General features: G+C 35.1%; 1 protein-coding gene across 14 annotated transcripts in view; it reads right to left on the bottom strand.

Moving 5' to 3' along the window:
• LOC143255764 (uncharacterized) overlaps positions 1–21,679 on the bottom strand; it is a 78,810-nt gene that overhangs the window by 10,742 nt on the left and 46,389 nt on the right. The window contains exon 2 of one of the 14 annotated variants that reach the window (XM_076511946.1): positions 7,132–7,239. The exons of the other annotated variants lie outside the window; for them this stretch is intronic. Within the exon in view, the coding sequence (XP_076368061.1) occupies positions 7,132–7,239 (108 nt within the window). The remainder of the gene's footprint in view (positions 1–7,131; positions 7,240–21,679) is intronic. 14 annotated transcript variants of the gene reach the window in all.

Raw genomic sequence — 21,679 nt, 5'->3', positions numbered from 1 at the left:
ATATAAGTACAATAGTAATGTTCAGAATACACTACCTCATCAAAGATAACACAACATACTCCTAATACACGTATAATATAAATACAATAGCAATGTTCAGAATACACTACCTCATCAAAGATAACACAACATACTCCTAATCAACGTATAATATAAGTACAATAGTAATGTTCAGAATACACTACCTCATCAAAGATAACACAACATACTCCTAATCAACGTATAATATAAGTACAATAGTAATGTTCAGGATACACTACCTCATCAAAGATAACATAACATACTCCTAATCCACGTATAATATAAATACAATAGTAATGTTCAGAATACACTACCTCATCAAAGATAACATAACATACTCCTAATCCACGTATAATATAAATACAATAGCAATGTTCAGAATACACTACCTCATCAAAGCACAGTTCAAAACAATATAAAATGCTAATGTCCAGTTAGAAGAAAAAGTGGTTCGCCTTTGATCGGGAGTCCAGTTTATAATAATACATGACAACTGACACGTAGCTGTGTTTCTAATAAAAACATCATGTCACCGCAGTTATAATAACATAATAAAGCAAGACTAGACTACCCCTTTTATAAACCACAATCATCCAGAGAGCTTCATTAGGAAATAGATCATCATGACAATTATAAAAGTGCTTCTACCACAATATTTTAGTTACGTGTTGTATCAGCTTAGTAGCAATATAACTATACCTGATAAAACACAACAACCTAGATACAATGATTTCTGTGGGCTGATGCTGTAAATGCACAATTTTCTATGTGAGTTATTGAAACATTGTAGCGATTTCATTCTTAGTGATTTCACACACATTCTCTCTGACAAAGTTCCTAACCCTGAAGTTACTTAAACAATCATGGTCGAATTGTCATTTCTCACAGCAAAGGTGTGATCATCACATTTACTCAGGAATAGTAAGATTACTTGCACATATACTACTTAACTTTACTAGATATCTGGTGAATATAGTATGTCCACCCCACACCCAATCAACTAAAAGATCCTGTACTAGTTAACATGCTGCTTACTTCTGCTGTTTTGGTTATTACTATCCTTAACTTCGTGATGTAAGTTCCTTTTACAATAAAGACCATTAAGTAAACTCCCAAAAGCAAGAGTTATAGTTCTATATTAGTTATTGCATGCCATAATTTATTTATTTATCTATATAAACCATTTTATCTATCTGTTTACTCTGAACATTTGTCAAGCCATTCTTAGTAATTTGATGGCTTTCTAAAGAGGCCATTTTACACTGGTATGTTCAATTCAAACACATTATTGTCTCCTTTCAACTTATCGTGTAAGTTTTGGACAAAATGTTTGCATGTTTTGTAAAAAATAAGATAATTATTATTAAGATGAAATACAACTGCATTTCAAACTGAGAAATGTATGTTATGTTAAACATCTATGTAATTAGTATAATGAGACAGGTTCTTAATAACTTATTAGAACAGCAAACGAGTTTACCAGACATCTGTTAAAAGATGTTTAGATCAGCAATTTCCATATTACAACAAAACCTTACAAAAACATATATTATGACAAAATGTAACATCAGATTTACTATAGATAGTATTTGTAATCTTATATAAGTTAATATTAGACATTCGGTATTTGACTGGCTCTCCTCGTACTCTAATAATCTCCGAAAGGCGACATGGTATGCTGTCGATGAGGCTACTGATATAATCCACCGTAATTTCATCCCAACTATTGACTAGAACGTGCTGCAACTCAACTACTGTACCCGGTCTAGAGTCGTGGTTAGCAATTTTTCAGTTCAGCTCTGCCCAACAGTTCTCAATAGATTTACAATATGGAGACTTTACTGGCCATGGCAATTTTGTATTGTCCTTTTGGTCGAGATAATTCTATACAACACACACACTGTTGGCATTGTCACCCTGTCAAACCTTGCCTCAGCATATGATAGAAATATCATTTCCATGTGATGCCTGTAGGGAACAACACTGATGTTTCCTTGGATGATATAAAAAACCAGTTTTTCTACCATAATGAATAGCTGTCCAAATATGTACTTCACCACCTCCTGATTGTTTCCTGTTCTCCAGGCAAATGATGAACATGAATCAAACCATTAGATTTCACAAGTCGGAAACAGGATTCACCTGGAATGATGACATATCGCCAGTGTCCTAACTGTAAGTTAGCATGCTGTCTTTCCCACGTAACACGGTAACTGCTGTTAATTCTGGTTAATATCGGTTTTCAGATAGCAAAATAGCCTTATTTTCTCAGTCTCTTGTTTTCATGATAGAAATGATCTGAACACATTAAGACTTCTTTCGACATTGACAAAACACGATCATCTCGGGCAGTAGTTTTTTTCGGTATCTACCAGTAGACTTTTCTTTAACAACGTTTCTTATAATCAGATGATGTCTCAAGATTCAGGATACAGAGTATTGGGATAACCTAATGTTCTAGCAATGTCCGTTAGCTTCATACCATTTCTTAACAGTCGAAAAATTTGACACTCTATAACTTATCACGTGATGAGACAATTATCTGGGCAAAGCGTTGATCTGTTGTCAAAAACGATTATACGAAAAGCACACTTTTATATAAAACAGGTGTACATGTGTGTGTTGGCGTACAATCGCTCAAAACAACTTACACAGTCCAGCATAATGACTCGTACACATGGCCTGGCATGGCCTAGCGCGTTAAGGCGTGCGCTTCGTAATCTGAGGGTCGCGGGTTCGCGCCCGAGTCGCGACAAAACATGCTCGCCCTCCCAGCCGTGGGGGCGTTATAATGTGACGGTCAATCCCACTATTCGTTTGTAAAAGAGTAGCCCAAGAGTTGGCGGTGAGTGGTGATGACTAGCTGCCTTCCCTCTAGTCTTACACTGCTAACTTAGGGACGGCTAGCACAGATAGCCCTCGAGTAGCTTTGTGCGAAATTCCAAAAAACAAACAGACTCGTACATGTTTGTCCATAAACTACCTTCTCTGTTACTTCCTGGGCATTTCACAATAACAACTCCACACATGTAGACAATAACATCAATATCGAACATTATATAAACATTTTGACCAAGATTATGTAATTCATATAAATGTTATAATACCATATTTTCATTGATATTTAGTTGTTGTTGTTTTATGTTTCGTCAGACTCATAGACTGAATGCTAAAACACGATGGTCTGGATCGTGTTGCAGGTGTAAAATGAAATGTTACTGCTCGAAATATTGTACGTAAAAAACAGGCACACACATTTTATCACATGTTTATCTTTCTTCAATAAATTTACTATCTTATTTTTGAACCAATGCAAGAGCTCAATAGGAGAGTGTTTTTTTTACAGTATTTTAACCGTGAACCTGCAGTATGCTTTCTCGAATTTGCGTTAAAAATAACCTTATTTTCCAGTTGTACTTATTAACAAATAAAATGTTTTGAAATGCTGGAATATATCTTAAATAACTTGCAAAAATCTCCGAGTATACGATATGTATTTAAGTACATTTTATAGTAATTCCTGGCTTACACACAAGTTTTCTTACAGACTAGCTTTCTTGAATTTCATGCAAAACTACTTACGCTCGCCATTCCCAATTTTGTCATAGACTAGTCAGCTAGTCAACACCACTCATTGTTAGCCATTCCCAATTTTGTCATAGACTAATCAGCTAGTCAACACCACTCATTGTTAGCCATTCCCAATTTTGTCATAGACTAGTCAGCTAGTCAACACCACTCATTGTTAGCCATTCCCAATTTTGTCATAGACTAGTCAGCTAGTCAACACCACTCATTGTTAGCCATTCCCAATTTTGTCATAGACTAGTCAGCTAGTCAACACCACTCATTGTTAGCCATCCCCAATTTTGTCATAGACTAGTCAGCTAGTCAACACCACTCATTGTTTGCCATTCCCAATTTTGTCATAGACTAGTCAGCTAGTCAACACCACTCATTGTTAGCCATCCCCAATTTTGTCATAGACTAGTCAGCTAGTCAACACCACTCATTGTTTGCCATTCCCAATTTTGTCATAGACTAGTCAGCTAGTCAACACCACTCATTGTTATTAACTCATAGCTACCCTGATACCCCTTATTCTTATAATGCATCCATGTACAGTAACTAATGCAGCAAGCAGAGACTTATGGCATTCAAAAACAATGTCAAATATGGCAGGATATACCCTAATGTAACTCATACTGTTGTGCTTGCAATTTCATTATTTCCTCAACTCGGATTCGAGCCCATGATGTTACACGCCAGACGAATTACTTACGAACTCATCTAACATTAGACTCTTTCATTTCCTAGTAAAGCATTTTTCAGTAAATCATACAAACAAACAGACACTCACAAAATATCGTTCTCAAAGGGAAAACTCGTTTGTAGAGAAGATAATTGAATATTGTATTAGTGATTACTTTCTTCGCACCGTGAGTATAGGATTCACGATACAGATATGAAAAGGAATATTCTGAGCTAATTTAATCTCTTGTATCACACGTTTTATCCAATAAGTTTATGTTGTGGTGGTGTTTGTTTTATAAATAATTAAACTTTCAGTAATCACTAGTGAGGTTCACTAGAGGACGCGACTAAACACACACACATATACTTACCGGCCTTTTTTTTATTCTTTTAAATGAGCGTTGAAAATAACACTGTCGGCCCGCCATGTTTACATAAAGCCGAATTAATTACATATATATCTGACCGCACTAAGCTGCCAGCTGCACTGCTTTTTGCGTAGAATTAACTTTTGAGAATGAAATTTTTGAGGTTTTGCGCTCCATTAGAGCATTTCGCGCATTTCTGACATCGCTGCAAACATTAATCGTAAAAAGCACTTTCTGCTCAGCACTGTACTTTTCTCGCCTTAGTGCTCATTGCCCTGCCCTCTGCAGTCTTAGGGTAGCGCTTTGATAATCATGGTATTTACTTAGCACAGCTGGGTTTTGTATTAATACACTTCTTTCATTTAGAAGTATTTTTATGCAATAAATACAAAAATAACAGATTTCCTACTACAAATCAACGTTCAAAAACAGTTAACGTTTTGCTACGATCAGAATCAATGTGATTCTTTAATGTAAGTTTGCAGAACTGTCCTGTAGAAGAATATGTTTTGTTTGTTTTTTGAATTTTGCACAAAGCTACTCGAGGGCTATTTGCGCTAGCCCTCCCTAATTTAGCAGGGTAAGACTAGAGGGAAGGCAGCTAGCCATCACCACCAACCGCCAACTCTTGGACTACTCTTTTACCAACGAATAGTGGGATTAACCAACACATTATAACGCCCCCACGGCTGGGAGGGCGAGCATGTTTGGCGCGACGCGGATGCGAACCCGCCACCCTCAGATTACGAGTCGCACATCTTAACACGCTTGGCCATGCCGGGTCCGAAGAAAAATAACATAAGAGCATCTCGACTGATAAGTGGTGCACCACGATAGTAAATTTTTAGCAAAAACTCAGAATGATTTACCCATCCTCAGTGTTTCAGACAAATATTTGATAATTTCTGCAGGATCGTGAAATATTTCACTATGTACGAGAGTAAATGAAACTGTTAGTTCAGCAGACACCCAAAATACAGCGAGGTATGTTCGTCATCACACAGTCAATGTGACTTAACAATCTCATTAATTCAGTAAACTGCTCAGAATAATCTAAATGCAATTTATTAAACAACCGTAATAGTCACGAAGCTTGTTTCAGTTTATTGTTGAACTAAAATATAAAAGTTCGAAAAAATCATTCACTGAGCAAGTTACGACCAGCTGCTTTTTCAGTAGAAGCGTATTTGACTAAATAACTATAATTTCAGTTGTTGATCAAAAGCTGATCAGTAGTTGGTTATCAAAAACATTTATAAGCACTTCTAAGTATTTTTTGAAAGCTAATCCAAACACTTCCGAGTTGTCATTATGGTCTGTCATGATGTCATTCCATTTTTGTACTCACTTAGCCATTTCTAATTTTCTCGTGACGAAATAAGATGCATCTTTCCAAAGCGCTTAACTTATAGGTTTTCTTTTGTTATTGTTTGGTTGTTAATCGATATTTTGCACTAACTTGTTTTCGTAACATCAAGAGGCCCAGCAAGGCCAGGTGGTTAAGACAATCTACTCGTAATCCGAGGGTCGTAGGTTCGAATCCCCGTCGCACCAAACAAGCTCGCCCTCTTAGCCGTGGGGACGTTATAATGTGACGGTCAATCCCACTCTTCGTTGGTAAAAGAGTAGCTTAAAAGTTGGCGGTGGGTGGTGATGACTAGCTGCCTTTCTTCCAGTCTTACACTGCTAAATTAGGGATGGCTAGCGAAGATAGCCTTCTTGTAGCTTTGCGCGAAACTCAAAAACAAACAAACAAAAACAACAAATATGGCATCATGAAATAGCTTTTATAGTTCAACTAGTTGTGTTAGTAAATTGTTTAGCAAAGATCCATTAGAAAATATACATCTTTGTAGCCAACCAGTCTAGGCTAAGATATTGTCTAGTGAATGACTAACATAATCAGATAAGCCTTTTAGTGGAGAAGATAGGGGAAGTAACTTGTTTTGCAAGGATACAGCGGTATACGAACCTATGAAATTAGGTAAGCTAAGACACAAATATTTACTAAATAAACAAAGTAGCTTAGCACAACAATGACTAAAAAGGTGAAGCCATTGAGTCGCTCGGTAATATGCTAAAAGCCTTAAGAATAAACAAAGGATCATGTCAGACGACTGGTTTACATGTACTAACGTAGAATAAGTAATTGTTTGACTCTCATGTTGTAAGTACAAGAAACTAATTTTTCTTCAAGGGTTATAATGTATTTTGTAATGTTTAAGCGAACATTACTTACGGCCTTATGTTTTCCAAACACCGCCTGAGCGATAGAATAATCACAAATTGGTTCCAGATGATATAATCTGAATTTGTTTATTTATTTCCTTTTAAAAAGTTACCAATTGAGGACCTTTTTTTCACCATAGTTTTTCGTGTAATAATTGGTAACTCGTCGTTAATCTGTTTCATGATTTTTAAAAGTTGCCCAAAAGTTTATGAGTTTCGCTCAGACTTAACTTTAAAAATATATAAACTAATAATGTACCAGAACTAGTTCCCAGCTGGTACAGCGGTAAGTCTTTGGACTTACGACACTGAAATCAGCGGTTCGATTTCTTTTGGTGGACTCAGTTGATAGCTCGCTGTGGCTTTGCTATAAGAAAATCCAAAATAAACAATTTATGTCGAGAACTATTCTTTTAATTTTTTTTCAAGACTAAAGCAATGAGAGCGATATTTTGATACAAAATCAAAAAAATATTTTTCATTACAAGAAACAAGAAATTAGGGATACTCAACATGATGTCAACATGTTTTGGTAAATCTGTGTAATTCGATATCCTCGCATGGTAAAGAATCAGGGAACGTACCTACATTTTCACAAATTTTAAGAAGACCGAGGGCGAAACCCTTTAATGTTATGGTTACAGATAGAACTGCAACATGGATTGGGGACAAATTGTTTTTTTTTTTTAGTGCTACCTCTGACACTGAAGAGTCATTAACCTCAGGTAAAGGAGGAACTGAAAGAACTAGGTGGTATTCATCAAGATTCTGACATTGTACTTTGGCAGTAATGAGAGGTTGTAAAGTCGCTGTAGGGGTAGAGACCGGGAGCTACATTTGGAAAAGAAAAAAAACTTAACCTTCTCAATGTTGAGATCAGGTTATAGGTGAAAATGCTTATTTATAATTTTTTGTGAACTTAATGGAAACTTATATGCCAATTAAAATTGTTTGCAACTTGAAACTTTAAATGTAGTGACTTAATTCGTCGACCCAAACCTCAGCACACAAATTACTAATTCAGTTTTTGAACCTTTAAGAGTTCCAAACTTAGCATTTGTAAATTTACATTAAAATCATACATGTAATATATATATATATATATATTATAACATTCACAAAGAGACGGTAGTGTTTTCTGTGTTTAGCACACTGTTATTTGCGAGAATGCAAAATATGAAGCATTATATGTTTCGAAATGGAAGGAAAATTGACTTCCACTTTCTGGTCACAGCATTCTGCAATGTAGGATATCGAATTGCAAATTTCTAGCTGATTGGACCTTAAGCGATATATAGGTAAAACTAAAAATTGCATTTTAATGTAAACATTTTATTTTGTTTTTATTGCAAAACTACTGACGTTGTACTACGAGTCAGAAGAAAAACAGCACTCTACCTCTTACGTTATGAGATTGACTGCATCCTCGGCTTAAAATGTGAGAAATATGGAGTTTTATCATACGGATTCGAAACTATCTCACTAACTCCATAATCCACAGGGTCTGTCCGCGCCTTCATGTGTACATGATGGACTTGACGAGCATGTAGTGTTTATCAACATCAGGTGTACGTGAACATGAGAATTCTTTAATGTGTCGCAAAGCTATTATATGATAGTGATGTTTATAACTTCTATTTTAGTATATGAAACAAGATACTAAATTAAATAATCATCAGTATTTCTGGTTTCTTAATGTCGATCATAAAGTAGTTACAAGTTTTGTTTAACTACTACGTAAAACTTATTACTATTTTTTTTAATTTCTTAACAAAATATATTAGCAATTCAAGTAGTCACGTTATCACAACATATAAACATTGAATAATACCGGAACAGTCTACATACAGGTATTCCCTCTTTTATTTCAAAACAAGTAGAGACCCACAAAAATTTGTAGTCAAATTAATATCTTTATTGCAAAAGTACTTCTTTAAATGCACTATTTTGAGAATAATATAAAATAATTATGATCGTAGACATATAAAACTATACGTCTACTTGTCTTAGGCCTAACATTAGTTAAACCTTTATTAAGTTATATCCTAGCCGTCCCTAATTTAGCAGTGTAAGACTAGAGGGAAGGCAGTTAGTCATCACCACCCATGCCAACTCTTGGGCTACTCTTTTACCAACGAATAATAGGATTGACCGTTACATTATAACGCCCCCACGGCTGTAAGGCGAGCATGTTTAGTGCGACGGGGATTCGAATCTGCGACCTTCAGATTACAAGTCGCACGCCTTAACACGCTTAGTCATGTCGGGCCTATATATATATATACACATATGAGTTATATTTAGGAGATATAATCGCTATCACCACATCTCCTCTGCCTACGTGCATGTACGGTATGATGTGATATGATCGGTCAACCATAAGCATTTGAACTTCATTTAGTACTACATTAGTGCATTAGCTCAAATTTATCAATGTATGTAACCCTTTTTTGTGCGCGAGTTTGTGCTGTTTAGTTAAGTTTATTTCTATCAAGTTCCTTCTGGCTGTATATTTGACCACAAGTGGACTAATTTTGTAATCTTAATAGGCTCTTAACTTGGTAATCTTACCAACTGGCTTAATACCCTCTGTAACATGACAAATATGACATCCTTCCCATTAGTCTTTAATCTGAATATTTTCCTTGTGCATACTAATTAGATAAATGTATAAAATATAAAACTAGTTTTGAATATCAGTATGGATTTATTGCTTCTAATAATATGGTGTGTTGTTTTAAGAATTTATCAACAGGCTATGTCAATAAGTAAAGGTAAGCTACAACACCTACATTCGTATCTTGATCATGTCTTTTAAACACTTCCTACTAATAACTATAAAAATAACTGTAATTAAAGAAAAAGTCTATTTTGTTGTTATTTCCAGTTAGTTAACCTAGAGTTGTCTCTTTAACAAAGTATTATACCTCAGGCAGGTCAATAACTCATGGTGGTGGTAAAATCAAAGCAGAATGGAAGGACATGATAAATACAATACATATTAGTTTCTCGTCTGCAATCTTTCACACCGCTAATTACGCATCAGTTTTATGCAAGTAATGTATTATTACAATATGTGGCTTGACGTTGATCGATACTGTTAATTACAATCTAGTATTAGCACTGAAACATGATGACGCCTTCCTAAAAGAAAGCTCTGTATAAAAACAAAACGTGGGGGGAGGCAATTCCATTGAGACCAAGTAACAAAGAGAAACGGTTAATTTGAAAAAAATTAACCAGTCAACTCGAGTTACTTATTCAAAGCAATTTACAATAGTAAACATTTCTGTCATTAGGCTAACAATAAAATGCAACCATTAGGAATGAGTTAGCTTATTTTGATATTATTATATTCATGTAATCCAAATGTGTCTAAATTATGAACAAATGTAATTTTACTATTCTGTTGATAATCTAAATGCAACTAAAATATATGTATCAACAAAGATACTAGTCTACCCGAAACCAAATTTTTTTTTCTAATTGCGTAGTAAAACCTTCAAGCAGTGCCTATATTTTACTAGATCTGATTTAAATGATTTAGATAATTGTTCGTGGATGTGGTATTAGATACATTCAACGTGAACGGCACCTTATGCACCACACAAATTAAACTATCAAGCATAGTTGTCCTTAATTTTGAAATGATGACTAAAAGAAAAACTACCGAGCAGTAGTACACGCAGTATACATAACTACTCTAAGAAATATATCTGTCACTTTTATAATGTCCCTAAAATTGGAGTTGCGGAAAGTGTTTAAGAGAATTTCACGAGCTCAAACCTTGAAACATCTAATTCATAGCCCGCCACGCATGCCAGTAGATCACGTCTTACTCGATTGTGACATTAAATTCACTGAATGGTCATTTCACATAATTTAAAACGTTTCAGTCTTGTTGTAATTTAGATTATTAAATGAAATAATGTTTATTAAATGTAGAGAAATTCACGACGTGTGCAACAAAACACCCAACCACCACCTAATGAAACTAAAATAATTGTCTTACATTGCTAAAAGTGTGCATAAATTGCTTGTTAAAAAATTATTTTTTATTTACATATGTTATACTGTAATTATGAGGTATGTAATTTTAAATGACTTACATATGTATAGAACACTCTTTAATTACATTTGCAAAATAAACTAATTACGGCTAGTCTTCAACGTAACGGATAAGAGCAACGGTTTACTCTATTCTTAAAATAGCATGATAAGCAACAAGAGTAATTTTATCAGAAACAATTTCTTTGACCATTTGTTTAAGAAAACCTGTTTTCAGAGTTTACCAGCAGTAGTAATCGAAACGTCTTTTACAAGAAAAACAACTTCTGGTAACAGATGTGAGGAAATGTCGATTAGGTAGAATTGTAAACTACAACAGTTTGTTCCAAATGACCAATTATTTCAACTAAAGTCAGATTTATTGTCTTCAACTACGCCCTTCAAAGAGCCGCACAAAAAATATCACATGACATCGGACAACCAGTCATAAAATTACTTATCTAAAATACAGAAAGAAATGCAAGACTTCAGTGATAATTAGAGTACAAACCAGTGGTAATGCATGCCTATGAACGTGTGACATAGTCTGGTGATTTGCTTTTCACCTTTTCTGTAGTAAAGGGAAAGTAAAATCATGGAGCAAGCTAAATAAAAAAAAAAACAAAAAATTAGAAATTACTTGTGTTCTTCAAACAGTGCAAAATGGTAGAGGTGGTGTGATTGTGTAGGAACTTGTGTTCTTCAAACAGTGCAAAATGGTAGAGGTTGTGTGATTGTGTAGGAACTATACTTCTTACAAGAATTAGATGTTTTGATTCATTCGTAAGAGTGAATAACATCCAGAGGATATTTTAACGTTATTGTCATAGAAATATTTTGCCAACATCTATGAATCACTTACATATCATACGCCTTGATTAAGCTAATCAAGGTCCTTTCAGATAAAGGTCCTAACAAAGGAGCCAGTTTATTGTTTTAATTTCCATTTCTTGATAATTAGTGAAAATAGTTAAAAACCTTTAGATGAATTCTAACGTTTTTGTCATGTTTTCCTTTCACTAACACATGCTCTATAGAAAATATAATTCGATTTTAGAGATTCATCGTGTAAAATACAACACTTATATTAGCAGATTTTAGAACTAAGACAATCTTTTGATTTATAAGGAACTTAATCTTTCTCACAGGGCCTGGCATGGCCTAGCGCGTTAAGGCGTGCGCTTCGTAATCTAAGGGTCGCGGGTTCGCGCCCGAGTCGCGCCAAACATGCTCGCCCTCCCAGCCGTGGGGGCGTTATAATGTGACGGTCAATCCCACTATTCGTTGGTAAAGAGTAGCCCAAGAGTTGGCGGTGGGTGGTGATGACTAGCTGCCTTCCCTCTAGTCTTACACTACTAAATTAGGGACGGCTAGCACAGACAGCCCTCGAGTAGCTTTGTGCGAAATTCAAAACAAACAAACTTTATCACAGAAACGAGGAGAAACCGTGAAAGAAAAAAAAAAAACACAAAAACGTGTAAGTATTTTGAATTATTTAGTATTATTGCAGAGATAAAGAAATTAATAATGCATATTATAAATAACCAATAACATACATAGACATAAAGCATAAAAAGTGACCTAAATTTAAAAGATAACTGTCTTGATATTTTTGAAATAAAGTTAGTAACAGTTACGATGACGTCATGGGAATTTTGTCTCGACTCAAGAATGAAGAGACTGTCTAGTCATTCATTGCCTCTATCTATGCAACATTTGGACTCGTTACTTCCCTATTTGGTGTTACGGAAACTAAGGGAAAAAACTAATGATTCCTATCTAGAGGACTTGTTTTTACGACAAGTTCCTGAAGAATTGTGATCGTTCAGACGTCACGATTTTCCAACGTGCTGTAGAAGGTCGCGAGACCTGTGATTTGTTAAAATTTTGAGATAATTGTAGTTTACAATCACTTTGTGAGAGACATAAAGAGTCGCTACAATAGTTTATTTCAGACGCAAATCTTTAATAATGCTAATAATAATAACTTTCATATAATGACCTGTGGAGAGTTAGTATATGTAAGAATAGTAAAGTAGTTTCCTTCGTAACTAACCTACCCTCGGTGGTCTCAACAGATAGCTCGATGTGGCTTTGCTGTAATAAAACAAACAAACAAAGAATCGTATGCTAACAGCGAAGATGAACACTTATATTATGGCACCAAGTTAAATATTTTCGTCTAAGCAGATATCTTCCTTCAGATAATAATTGAATAACTCTATCCATCTCTTAAAAAAGGGCGTTGTCAACGCTGGACTACTCTATATATTGGTATTAACTGTTACTTTTATAACGTCCTGAACACTTTAAGCACATCCAACTTTTAGGACGTTATAAAAAGTTATTTGAGGTTTGTGGGTTCGGATTCCCGTCACACCAAACATCTTTGCCCTTACAGCCGTGCTTGATTATGCTTGATCAACCAACTATTCTTTGGTAAAAGGGCCTGGCATGGCCAAGCGGGTAAGGCGTGCGACTCGTGATCCGAGGGTCGCGGGTTCGCGCCCGCGTCGCGCTAAACATGCTCGCCCTCTCAGCCGTGGGGGCGTTATAATGTGACGGTCAATCCCACTATTCGTTGGTAAAAGAGTAGCCCAAGAGTTGGCGGTGGGTGGTGATGACTAGCTGCCTTCCCTCTAGTCTTACACTGCTAAATTAGAGACGGCTAGCACAGATAGCCCTCGAGTAGCTTTGTGCGAAATTCCAAAAACAAACAAACAAACAAACTTTGGTGAAAGAGTAACCCAAGGTTTGGCGGTAAGCGGTGATGACTATCTCTAGTCTTACACTGCTAAATCAGGAACGGCTAGCGCAGATAGCTCTCGTGTATCTTTGCGCAAAATTTGAAAAAAAAAGTGGGAGTATTCAACTCAAGTTCACGGGCTCAAACCTTGAACTATCACGATGATAAACAGTATACCCCAAGTTTATTGAAGCAGTGCAACATAGCTTGTCTAGGACTAATGTACTAGATATAGACCAACAAATTCTATTCTTGTGGTGCATTCCTGTCTTATCCATTTTCATCATGCTGCCTCCCGCTAGTACAGCGGTAAGTCTACGGAATTACGACGCTAAAATCAGGGGTTCAATCCCCTCGGTGGGCTCAGCAGATAGCCCTATGTGGCTTTGCTATGAGAAAACACACACATTCATCATGCTTGGCCACCAAACTGTCTTGACGTCACATATGACGAATACTAGTTATAAAGCTCTCTAAAAATACGAATCTTTGGCATACCCTAGTAGCCAATCCCTAAACAATGCCATTGTAACAGAGGTTCAGGGATTATTAAGGAGATATTGTATTATGATGCATCTAATACCTACGTCAAAATGAATACAGTGATAGAAAATGATAGTTACTGCTTAATGTTGCTTAATGGTGTTATTTCCAGAAATCAATTGATTCATTTGATCCGATATGCATGAATCTAAATTGTCACGTTATCGTATTGCAACACAGGTAGCCCAGTGAAGTTGGATACCCAAGACGTAGACCAAAATCTCTTTCCACACAGTATGAAATGTTCAGAGTGGTACTGGTACATTAAAGATTTCCAAAGACTTAACATCATCTGACATCTACATCACAAAATTGAATGGTCTAAAGTATTTGTTTGCTTCAAAGTTTTCATCTAAGGGTACAGAAAAGGCTATTTGCGCATAGCCGTCCTTAATTTAGAGGGGAAGATATCTGGCTAATTAGCAGCACTCGCCGATATATATCTTGGGCAGTGGCATGTTTTGAGGGAAAATCTTCCTCTTGAAGGATTATGGCTAAAAACAAATTAAACTTAAAAGCTTAAAATAGAATATCGTTCCTTTAGAATCAGTTGTAAATGTGTTGCTAGTAGTACATGCGTGATTGTTGTTTAAAGAAATTTGGTGATCTATTTTTTCTGTATGTAGTATTTGAAAATATTTCAAATGTTTTGCCTCCCCTGCAAAAATGTATTTGTTACGCCACGCTTATAAGCTACATCATTGTTCTTGGACTGTTGTGGTCTAATCGATAGTGAAAACTAAACTAAACTAACGTGGCAGGGGTTCAGTTTAGAGAGTTCTCTCTCCAACTGGGGTGTTCAGGAACTTTGTAGTTCCTCTTCGTCCCCTTTCGTGGATTGTTATTAAGATTAAGTGGTAGTTTTTTTTATTATTATTTTAATAAATTAATTATCGTTATTATTCTTGACTTTTGGGTGGAGAATGTCTCTCTAAATGTTGTTTTGGTGGGGCAAAGGCAGCAGTGGAAAGAAAGGCCGGGACCTGTCCCGAAAGGAAAAAGTTGGGCAGATGTGAACATGAATGTAATTCATTCAAATCCAGATCAAATCAAATCAAACGGCCCGATTCAGGGTCTGGCAAAAAAGTTGCCTGGGCTGGGATCTAGAAATCCAATGCCTGAAGATTTTGATGTGGGGGGAAACGGGAGTGCCCCGAGAAAACCCACTTTCACACGACAGGCGCCGAAAGTTTTGCCTGTCGTGTGCCCTGTACCTGAAAAAAAGGAATTCATGTTAATAACATGAATTTTATTTATTTAGATTCTTTGTTGAGTGGATTGTGATTCTCGAAATATGTTGTAAGGTGATATGTATTTTGTTGGTGCACTTGATAATTTGTGTAGTGATGCCGTTAGTTTGTTTCTATTTTCTGCTTTTAGATAATATTTGAGAGAAAGTTCTGTTATTCTATCTCTTATAGTTGGTAAATTACTAATTTGGTGTAGATAATTTGTTGGCGTAAATGATAATAAACTGAATGCGGATTTTAATATTCTGTTTTGTTGCACTTGGATTTTTTGGAGTGTGTTGTTTGACATATTGTATGTTACTTGACATCCGTACTCTATTAGTGGACGGATGTAAGCCTTGTATATTTGTATAATGGTGTTCGGTGCGCATTTCGATTGTTTACCAGTTATAGTCTTTAGATATGAAATCCTTTTTCTGATTGATGAGTGTATATTGTTTATGTGTTTTTTCCATGTTAGTTTTGTGTCGAAAGTGACGCCAAGGAATGTGATGTTTTTGCTCATGTTAATGGTTGTGTTTCCAAGTGATAGTTTTATTTTTTCTAAATTTTTTTCTTTGCTTCTTTAGTTTTCTATAGAAGGTGATTGCTTGTGTTTTTGTCGGATTTAACACGACCCTCCACTTGTTGCTCCATGTTGAGACGTTGTTTAGTGATTCTTGTACGCGAGACATGGCCATTACTGGGTTTCTGGAGTTGCTCCAGATTGCGATGTCGTCTGCGTATTGTGAATTGTAATCGATAGTGTAATTTGACTTTCACTCTTATAGAACATCCGTGGCCCTGGAGTACGGAGTGTATTTTTGCATCAACGAAACTCAGACCATCAGTTTCGAATTCACACTTCGTGCAGGTTAACCACAAGGTTACACCAGATCCTACCAGGTCAAAATGAAATACTACGAACTGTACAGATGTTATTAAGATCGCCGGTATCAATGTTTATTTGCGAGCCGAATGACCAATCAACTGAATTTGAGGTCAAATGTCTGATTTGTATTTAAAAAAAAAAAGAACTGAGCAACATTTGATGTTATTTTAAAACAGCGGTTTTATCATTATCGTGACTAAAATATTACAGATTCCAAGTATATTTTATTTTTGTGTAACGTAATTTTAAACAAACTTATCACTTTAATAAAAAATATCTTTTGCTATGACCCGCTTTAATATTTTATAATAGATATTATAGGTGTAATTTTACGTAAGCCCGCCATGGCTAGGTGGTTAAGGCACTCGACTTGTAATCTGAGGGTTTGAATCACCTTCATACCAAACATGCTCGCCCTTTCAACCGTGGGAGCGTTATACAGTGACGGTCAATCCCATTATTCGTTGGTAAAAGAATGGGTTGTGATGACTAGTTGCCTTCCTTCTAGTTTTAGACTGCTAACTTCGAGGAAGCTAGCGCAGATAGCCCTTGTGTAGCTTTGCGCGAAATTCAAAAAGAAACAAACAAAGAATTTTATCTTATTGTCCAATAAGGAATTTTATCCAATACATAAAAAGCATAAGTTATAAAAGAAGGTTAACATTTCCACAAGCAGTTCATTTGTAAGTCGTAATATAAACGTTTTCTTTTATAGCTAGATACTTTTCGATTAAACATTAATTGATAGATTAATTAGTTATTAAAATAAATCAGTATAACAAAGTATATTTTACATTGCAAGGCGTCCGAATATGGCAAACACAAGATACTTAAAACTCCTTTTCCTTTGTTGTTTGACTGAGAGAGACATCTCGTGGAAAATAAGTGTTAACGCACTTTTGAGCAGCTTGTGCTTGATGAAATGGTACAGAACTTGGGGAGTTGCTTTTCCCTCTACTAAACTGGGACCACCCAGTTTCCCACAATAGGGTGTACAGCTCGTGTGTAGCAGTGGAAAACTTATGTTCTAGTGACTGACTTCTTTAGATAAATAATGTGTGTGTGTGTGTATGTGTATATATATTACGTGTGCTGCCATCTATTAGCAAACTTGAATTAATTAAATTAATAAGCGTATCAAGAAAATTATATAATTTAGATAATTTAAAAATTACCGAAAGAGAAGGAGAAGTGATCAAGAAGAAAAGAAAAACCGCAAGATTTTCTGACTATAGTGATATGTCCGTCAAAATACAGTAACTTACAATCAGTGATGTCGAGAAACCCACTTGTTGAGAAATTTATATGCAAAAACGGCTCGTTTGGGTTGAGAAAATATTTTACATAGAAGAGCGAACAACGTTTCGACCTTCTTCGGTCATCGTCAGGTTCACAAAGAAAGAGGTAACTGACCGGAAGCTGACCACATGTTTGAAAGTAACTTACAATGTATTTGATTTCGAAATTTACGAGAAAACAATATGATTCACGATTTACCTAAAACTTCCACTGATTATGTACAGCAATCAACTAATTTACAGCATTTTGGTACTCCGATGGCATTCTTCGTAGATAAGAGTTAAGTAATTGTACATAAAAAATAAATACATTAATAATATGTTGGTAAAGAAAAGTGTACAAAAGTAATAAATATCTCTTGGAATTGATACTACTTTCTACCTTCCATATAAAGGCTCTTTCAAGGATACCTCACTATGATTTTGAAACAGAATATTACTAACAACGGTATTCGCTTACTGCAACATGAAGAGTAACCTTGTAGATTACATGGACATAAGGAAGCTGGAACGCTAATGTTTTTTTTTTTATTATTATTTGTACTGGAAGTTGATATGACAGTTGTATGTAATAAGAATAATAAGATTTTAAATAAAAGTTATTTTTCTCTTTGCATAAACGTGGGTAAAAAAATTGAAAAGTATAAATAGTACTACTGTAGTGTGTTACAGTTTTGTACTTAAATGGTTATTTAATTTACCTGTTTCAGGGAACAACGTCTTGTAATTCAGTAAAGAAATGTTAATAAAATAAAGTCATAAGGTAAAATGTTTCTATATACTAACCACAGATTAACGTCCTAGAGTAAAATGTTTCTATATACTAACCACAGATGAACATCATAAGGTAAAATGTTTCTATATACTAACCACAGATTAACGTCCTAGAGTAAAATGTTTCTATATACTAACCACAGATAAACGTCCTAGAGCAAAATGTTTCAATATACTAACCACAGACGAACGTCCTAGAGTAAAATGTTTCTATTTACCAACCATGGGGATGTGAAGACACCAAATTCCTTTGTGAAATTAAAAATTATGTAAATTCATTATAACACCATAATATATTTAGTGTCGGCTAAAGAAAGACGAACATTCTTTTCTGAATTGAAGATCTTGATAGAATAAGTAATTAGCATTATGTTAAGGTACCATATGTTTTTGTTACTAAACCTTTGAAAAATTCTACCAAATTATATATAACTTCGTATTTTTTCCTTATTGAACGACCAACAACTTTGATTTATTACATTCTACATATAATAATAATCAACATAAATGTGAAAAGATTTAGTGTGAATTCACCATTTTAAAATGCTCATCAAGCTGTGTAATTAATTAGTGGATCATGAAAAGTTCTCTCAACTTAAAATAATCAGCCACTTACCAATATTTTGTACTTAAATTTATTTAGTAATTGGGCAGAGGTGCCACTGGGTCTGTACCCGGATTCTACTTAACACTGCCCCGAATCCCCAGTTGACGTCTTGAAAATCAGAATAGAAAACCATAATTGATACCGTATTGAAACGCCAAGGATTCCCAAGCCTATGGGCTCGAGCCATGAACCTTTTAATTACCCAGCGACGGCTCTGTAATTCAGTTCAAAGTAAAGGTGAGTGTCATTTCGCTCACTAACTTATTATTATTTTTCAATTATTTACGTATTTATTCAAAAAACAAATCAGTTTTTCATAATAGGAATGAGAAGAGTCGCTTCAACATGCAAAATGTTGTTTATTATATATTCGTAAGGGCTAAGTATATTGTGTAGCGCCATCTGTTTAGTTTTACAAATTTCATGCTTCTTGTATTTAATTTTATTAATCAGTTATTACTGTCTTGTTACGTTTTTTTTCCTTAGTTTACATATTAAGGTATTGATATTTTCAATTTGACCACCACCTCGTCACACATATGAACTTAACATGCAGATCAGAGAATCCTTAGATTCAAGTATAGTGAGCCCTAATATTGAGTGCTGACCAGAGGGAGGGCAACCAGACAGCAGCAGCCGCCGCCACATGGAATTTTCTCAGATTTAAACCGAATAACAATATTTTGTCATTCTTATAACCCATCAATAATGAAGGTACGAAGTGTGTCTAGTGGAGTCGCTGCACGAACCTTGGACCTTCCTATTCGTTCACTAATTACTATGCTACGCCCAGATCACATATTTTAAGCAGTGCAACTTTTCAGAAATTCCGTAGGTAAGGGTGTGCTACAAGGGTGACAAAATTCCCCTTCCTCTATATCGGTCAAAAAAACAGTAGTACAAGAGTAGGTGCTGTTGTCTATCTCCCCCCTATCAGTCTATTAATTTAAAATTAAGGATGACTATGCGCAAAAGCCCTTTGTGTAGAAGTTCTGATATAAATAAATGAATATTTCGAAGATTGTACAACTCTTATGGTACCTTAACTTTATTAAATGTTTATGTTAATATTATTAAAGCCTGGCATGGCCTAACGCGTTAAGGCGTGCGCTTCGTAATCTGAGGGTCGCGTTCCCAGCCGTGGGGGCGTTATAATGTGATGGTCAATCCACTATTCGTTGGTACAAGAGTAGCCCGAGAGTTGGCGGTGGGTGGTGATGACTATCTTCCTTCCCTCTAGTTTTACACTACTAAATTAGGGACGGCTAGCACAGATAGCCCTCGAGTAGCTTTGTGCAAAATTCAAAAACAAAACAAACAAGTTAATATTATTATGCCTGTCATCATGTCGAGAGTATATTGTATTTATTTTTTTACTTACAATTGTGTATATACTGTTTGTACGAAACAAACCATAATATTTTTGATGAAAACATACTAGAAGGGTTTGAAAAGTTTATAGCGAAATCTTTTGTTTTTTTTTACCTCGGTCTTGTAATAAAAGATAATGTACAATAATTGTCTAAATATATTCATGTGCAGTGTCTGTCAAATTATTTCACATTAAGCTTCTTTCTAAAATGTGAAACAGTGTTTTCATGACTTGTATCAAAGTTGCTTTTAAAATTCGCAAACAAAAGTATTATTTAAGAAATAATACATAGAATCACTTTTGGTGACTTAGGGTTTAACGTAAAAAGTGTATTTAAGGCTTGGATTGCTAATATGATATATATATAAAAGTTAAAACTACTTTTAGGTTATTGTGTAGTAATCACAGCTGTCTATGTATAAACGAAAAAGGAAAAACAAACAAGAAAACGTGATACTGAAGAATTATCGTGCTATATTTGAAACAGCAAAAATACCAAATATCAGTGACAATGCTGAAAAAATTTTAACGGTAAGTTTACGAACTTGAAACGCTAAAATCTGGGATTCGATTCCTCCAGGTGGACACAACAAATAGCCCAAGGTTGCTTTGCTCTAAACAGAAAGAAACAAGCAAACTTTATTTAATATCTAACGCGATTGCCACTTATGTGCAACTCATATTGTAACTGTTCTTAAACAAACGCGCTCAGTGCCACGGCGATATGTCTGAGGACTCACAGCGCTAGAAACCGGGTTTCGATACCCGTCGCGGGCAGAACACAGATAGTCCATTGTGTAGCTTTGTGCTTAATTCCAAACAAATTGAATACTAATTTTCTTTCCTAACGTTTTCTTTTCTTTTTAATGGGAAATCAAAACACTGGAAAAGAATATGAAATATTTATTGTTTTTTTTTCCAACAAACTTAGTATGTTAATACCCATACCAGCTGTCCTGAGATACAGTTAACCCTGGCGAAAATTGTAAAACAAACATTTTAAATATTTCAAGTACTAAACAATCACTTTTAAAAAATAAAACGTTGTTTTCATAGATAATTTATTAGTGAAGGTTTACAAAATACAGTAATCTTCATGATTAAGCTATGTTATATGTTGGGAACTAATATTAACCGCAGAAAGGATTTCCTTCACACACTAAGTAACAGAAAAATAAATGCATAACGAAAAACTATAATAACTATAATATTCATGGAAGTAAATGTACTGCGATTAATATACCAACGAGATTCAAACTTAAGACCACCCTTTATCCTCTAGTAGATCATGCAGTCTTA

The sequence above is a fragment of the Tachypleus tridentatus genome, chromosome 7, assembly GCF_004210375.1.
Source record: "Tachypleus tridentatus isolate NWPU-2018 chromosome 7, ASM421037v1, whole genome shotgun sequence".
NCBI classification, from domain to species: Eukaryota; Metazoa; Arthropoda; class Merostomata; order Xiphosura; family Limulidae; genus Tachypleus; species Tachypleus tridentatus.
Note: the sequence above shows the minus strand (reverse complement) of the source record. Positions and strands in the feature narration are given on the sequence as shown.